The following is a 6,082-nucleotide window of genomic DNA, read 5'->3' as shown; positions in this document are numbered from 1 at the left end:
GTCGTTGCACCAGCGACTACCACTGATTGGTCTGGGCTCTTGGGTTCTGGTGATTACCATGAACCTCCCATGTGTCTCATTATCAACTACACACTCAGTCACTCAGTCCTTCATCTGACATCAGTCAAGTATAATAAGACATTTCTGCAGTACTTTTGCAGGATACTGTAGATACAAGTAAGGAGGAACATGGTTTTACATTGGCTCTCATTACGCCGCAGTCCTGGCTCTAATGAAACCACAGACAGAGGAACTATAGTTAGGAAAACAGGACAACACGAGGGAAAGCCCTCACTGCTTTTTTTCCTGATTGAAACCAGCTGCCACTCATCCAGAGCACTTTGATCTCTGTACTGCAGATCACCAAGCAAGAAAATCAAGGTTGTTACAATCTAAAATAACACACACTCACACACACACACACACACACACACACACACACACACACTGAGTACACAGCTGCTGAAGATGACATTTCCGTTGATGGAATCCTGAGTCACACATCCTTTGTTAATGTTTAGTTTCTCCAGGTCTATCGAGGGGTTAAACGGTCCCAAACAACATGTACTGTATGTCACATCAACACTACAAAACACTCAGCCATTCACTAGCGTAGGTTCAGCCCCTAGTCGGGGTGTGATAGTTCGATATTATCATGCATCGAGTGACAAGATCTTCTCCAGCATAATGAGCTGAGCTTTAACAAGGTTCTTAGTGAAAGTTACCAAAAGATTCATGAACATCTCCATCTGTGCTCTCTAGAGATGGAAAGTATGTTCTTTTTCTACAAATGTTATCAATGTGATCCGCTTACCTTCTGCAGCCACTGCGTGTTGTTCTCCATTGTGCTCTCCAGGTGCTGCAGTTTCTGAGCCGACCATTCCCCGTCGATCGGCGGCGAGTCTCTCTGCACGACGCTCGCCCCCCCGGGAGAGACACCATAGTGTTCAGCTTGTGAGGGCGATCCTCCGCCCTGGCACGCGTCCAGCTCTGGCAGGATGAAGGTGTAGCTGCACTGGCCATGTTGGATGCGGTGAAACTTCCTTCTCCTGTCCGCACCTCCTCCTCCTCCACCGCTGCCACCACTTCCTCTTCTTCTTCCAGCTCCTCCTCGTTCTGGGGTCGCAACACCAGCTGCATCCGCCACGACCGTCATGGTCCACAGCAGCAGAAGCCCCCCGCTGAGATCTAAACGTTTCATCACGCTCTCTTCACCTGTAATCTAGTGTCTTCTCTCAGTGCCAAGAGGTCACGAGAAGCTCGTTTACGCTTTGTTTACGAACACATCTGTGTGCAGGATGCACAACGAGTCTCTGCACCGACCAGTCAATCCATCAGGTCGGATTCTGCAACTTCAGCTTGCTCTGTCTAATTTCAGGAGACCACTTTGCTTCTGGATCACACTGTATTTGAAAGGCAGAAACAGAAAGCAACACCTGTCCTATGGGTTCTCGTTCCCTCCCCACTTGTGGTGAAGAGATCAGATGCGTTAGTCAATACGTGGGATCCATCTCTCTTCCCCCCCCCTTTTTTTTGTCCTCTGTTGTCCTGTTGTTCTTGTTGATGGAGAAGTTTCGGGATGGGTGTACTGGCTTGAGCCTGGGCAAGTCCTTTAGAGTTTCCTTGAAATTTCCCCCTGTCCTTAATGGGCCAAGTGCAGGGAAAAAATATGGATGGAGAGTAAGTTGAGTGACTAGAAAGAGATGAAAAAAGAGGTTGTGGTTAAGGATAGTGAATAGTGAACGTCCAAACTGACTGCAAGAAGGAAAAAGATGGAGGTGAAATCAGCCTTCTCTGGGGGCTCCGGTTCCAGAAGTGGCCGAAGAGAAATACTTCTGCCCCTTTCTTATCTGGTGCTGGCTGAGAAAAGGAGGAATGAGCGAGGGAGGGAGGACGTGGGGGGAGGAGGAGAGGGAGGAGTGGAGGGACAGGCGACCTGAGGGAGGTCTATTAGAGTACCTTCTCTATTTGTAGGCTGAGAAGAAAAGAAACAAAGGAATGAGAAGTGGCCAGAAAAAAAAGCAAAAGGGGGAAGATTAAGGGAGTAAAAAAAGGAGGCAAAAATAAAAGACAGAAATCACTGATAACACTGAGAAAAAGAAACTGAAATGTTGACATACAGAGGAAAGACAGAAAGAAGTGAATAAAAGAGAGGAGATCTTAACATGGTTTAGTAGCCACTGTAATCTTCTCTCCAAACTGATATTTCAGTAAATCCCAGTGCCTTGTATGGTCATTCACACTGAGTCAGCAACTGGAGGCTCTCTGAACACAGCCATGCTCTGGGGCATCATGGGAGATCAGGGGCCAAGGCAAACCACGTGGTCCACATTTGGTTTAGAATCTGTCCTTTTCGCAGGACGTACCATCTCATCTGTCTGCTGCTCTTCCCTCTACGTGGAAATACATACAGAGATTAGTTCCAGACAGATGGCGTGGGCCCAGACTTATGAAACAGAAACTCTACATGTGTGTGTGTGTGTGTGGGGGGGGGGGGGGGGGGGGGGGGAGATGTGAGTTTTCAATTGTTGAGTTTGTTTGCATAGTGATAAACTGTTTGCAGAGGTTGACTGATACAAATACGGATTGATGAAAGGAAAGCGATAAGAGACAGTTACAGATATGTGCAGAAAGATGAATGTGATAAATGTGAAATCTCAATTTAAAACAATAAAAGTGTGCAACAATGCAAAGAGGAACATGAGGTTTCTTTAGAGAAGCACTGTTGCTGCTCCATCCTCTGCTGGTGAGAGAGGAAACACTGCTCTCATCATCCTCCTTATTTATTTTGAGTCTTATTTTCAGTCCGGGGTGACCTCGGTCTACTGTTACTGCCGGGCTGCAGCCTCCAGCTCCATCTGGGTAGGGCAGGGTCGCTCACTTCATGTCGGCAACTTGGTCCTTCGGGGGGGAGCAGAGGGGTTACACAGTGAGTGGCTTCTGCCCCCACCGGAGATCATTCTCATGGGAACAGGAGCAGACCAAGAGCCTGGTGCCCAGAGCTGAAGTACATAGAGCTGCGATACATAGAGCTGCGATATACAGAGCTGCGATACATAGGGCTGCGATACATAGAGCTGCGATACATAGAGCTGCAATACATAGAGCTGCGATATATAGAGCTGCTCAAAATCCTCTTGTTGCCTCATTTTCTATTTTGAAGAGAGAAAATTGTGAAAATTATTTGTGTGTGTTGTAAATAAAAGACAAGAAATGTTTCATCTTACCTACCTTAGTTCAATAGGATCTTGTTTGTATATATATATATATACATATATATATATATAGCATCTGACCAGCTAACTAATAGCTGCAAGCAGAGTGTAATACCGTTTTATGAAATGAGCAGAAACTGGCTTTTTGAGAGACCGTTCCAACTATACCTTTCATGTAACTATAACGATCTACGTTAAGTACATCTTTGGCATCTGACCCAAGCAGCATTCTCCAGGTCTCAGTGCCCTTAGCGTGCCTTCTGTCTAATGGCCAGCAGAGACCACTCCACTGGCTCCAAGTAGAAATCGTCTCATTCTCTAGTTTCAAGTGTTCTTCAATACAGCATAATGTTCATTTAGTAAATTATGGACCCATTTATTTGAAAAGACATAAAGAATTGTTGTCGAGTCTGGGTGCTGTGTTTTTGTCTTTTCTCAGGAAGTTGATTGTAAAAAAGTTTGGTTTAGTGTTCAATTGTACTAAAAGATATACGCTAAAGGCACATGTCCACTGTTCATTTTTGCACCTAGCGAACTAAGTCTTCTGACTCCAAAAAAACAAGACGTTGTCAGCCAAAACTACCAAACTAAAGGCTGCAAAGCGATACTCGACGAAACCAATGGGGGACGTCACTGCATTTGATAGAAGGCAGGAAAAGAGTGGGGTAGCGGGGGGGTTGACATGCCACAGTTGTCCATGGTGAGATTTGGCCCATTTATTGAGAGTATTTCAGGGCCATACCTTTCCTTCAGGAATTTTCTTTTCATCCATCTAAATACCCAATTTGATTCAATCCTTTTGGTTTTTCCAGGTTTGAAGATTGGTTAATAGCAGTACTAGTCTTAGTTTGGATGTTGGGTTTGGGTCTTGAGAAGATAGGAAGCGTTTCCCATTTTATTCATTTAAATCAAATTATGTCCAAAGAACATTCATTTTTAATGATCATATCCCCAAAGTGTTGCAGCATTACATAATATTATCATCCTACTGAATGGCACGCTCAGATACTTCTGTGCTCTCCACTTCTGATATCAGGAATAACAGGAGGGCCCATGAGTCCTGAACAGCCCCCTCCCCTTCCCTCTGTGGGAAAGCACGGACGGATGAGGATGGGTCTTTTTTTATTCCAGGTCTTGATTTCAGTTATGTCTGTTTTTCTTTGGGTCCCGTTATAAACTTGATGTGTGTCTCTTTGTTTGTCTTCCTTCTCCTTCTTTGCTGTTTTTTCGTCTGCTGACCGTTTTTAGGGACTACTGCTTTAAGCGGTTCTATTACTGAATGTTTCAAGTTGTGTTGAAACTTACATGTGGTGTTTGAGATGACTTGATTGAGGTTAATTTCTCTAACAATTCCTCTATTTTTGGGAGGAAACCCCAAAATGATGTTTGCATTCAACCACATGTGAGAACAAACTTTTTTGTCTAAAATGTGTTAGATTTGATCACCATGACGCATTCACTGTACTTTGCGTTTCTATCTCTGTGATGTACTTGCTTTGAAATGTAGAAGTTACTTTGCAGTGTTGTTTCTCTTCTATGTGTAATGCCGAAAAAGATTACTTACAGATAAAGTTGCAAAGAACGTGAAGACAGGTGGAGGTTAAAAAAAAGAAAGAATGAAGAATATACAATCCAGATAAGGAGGACTGTGGAGACAAAGAGATTTAGAGTGAAAGTACAAACTCTTCTGTCACTTTCATTACTGTTAGTACTACAGTGACTATGGCAAATATTCATCCCAGTAATTTAGTATTAATAGAATACCACTTCAAACAGATTCTCTCCTTGTTGGTTTTAAATTGACTTGCCATTGTTGTTGATGATTCCCTTCAGTTGTGTAGTTTCTCTGTGTAGATATAAACGTTATGCATTGTGCATAGCATTTAAACTAAGAGAAAAGATTAAATATATGCAAAAGATATGCACACTTTTCTTGGTGCACTCTGGTTTGTGCCAGTGTTGGCATGATTTCCACTCCATTTCAATTTGGCACAAAACAGACCATTATGCAGTCCCCTCATATGCTGCCTGCAGGCCACTTAGGCTCTCCCAGTGATCCAAAAAAATCCAAAATAAACTGAAAATGCAAATACAAAAAGCTTGATATCTGCTTTCTCTGGCACTCAGCCAAGGACCAGCCAGGAGGTCAGAGCAGTGTACTAAAAAGGCACACAGTGTGTAGGCCAGAGACTTTTACAGCTATCAACTGGATGTTTGAACCACAACAGAGGAGCTTCACTGTGTTTGTGCTGAATGCTCATGGCTATCAACAAGCCCCACCTGACGGAGGAGAGCTGCCTGTGCAGCGTATGCAGAAAGTCAACAACGCAGCAAACAGCAACACAGCTCCCTGTGTCGCTGTGTGTCTTAGAGAGATGGATTACTGTAACTTCAACGTACCGACATGTGGTTGACTGTTACCGTCTGCTTAGAGTTACTGAACAGCTGTTAACTAGATGTACCGCCTCGCGATTGTATGCCTCCACCAACAAGTCATGTTGCAGTTCACATCCATGTCTGTCCACACTCGTATACTATTTGTAGGGACTTTGAGACAATTAATAATAAAAAAGGTATGAAGTACATTTTTGGGTGAAATGTGAATGCGTCACACACATCAGCAACACACAGAAGATCTAACCGATCAGCACAGTTCTCAAGGTTGGGGTCACCAGCTCAGTATTAGACCAGATGGCTCCCTTCTGTCCCTGAGGTCTGGAGCTGATTAGGAGCCAGAAAACCAACATTTCAAATCAATCTAGCTTGATTTCTACAGCACCTTTCAAACAAAACCAAATTCAAAATGTTTTAAAGTAATGTCGATTTAGAGACAAATGCACACTAAGACAAATAAAATCTGGATGGTA

The 6,082-nt window shown here is 43.7% G+C and overlaps 1 protein-coding gene across 1 annotated transcript in view; it reads right to left on the bottom strand.

Moving 5' to 3' along the window:
• Positions 1 to 1,920, bottom strand: part of angpt4 (angiopoietin 4) — a 59,574-nt gene extending 57,654 nt beyond the window's left edge. The window contains exon 1 of the mRNA XM_034870094.1: positions 815 to 1,920. Coding sequence (XP_034725985.1) covers positions 815 to 1,201 — 387 coding nt within the window. The 5' untranslated portion in view covers positions 1,202 to 1,920. The remainder of the gene's footprint in view (positions 1 to 814) is intronic.
• Between the last annotated feature and the right edge of the window lie 4,162 nt (positions 1,921 to 6,082).

This window comes from Etheostoma cragini, chromosome 4 (genome assembly GCF_013103735.1).
Source record: "Etheostoma cragini isolate CJK2018 chromosome 4, CSU_Ecrag_1.0, whole genome shotgun sequence".
NCBI classification, from domain to species: Eukaryota; Metazoa; Chordata; class Actinopteri; order Perciformes; family Percidae; genus Etheostoma; species Etheostoma cragini.
The sequence above is the reverse complement of the archived record's forward strand: the minus strand, read 5'-3'. Positions and strand labels throughout refer to the sequence as shown.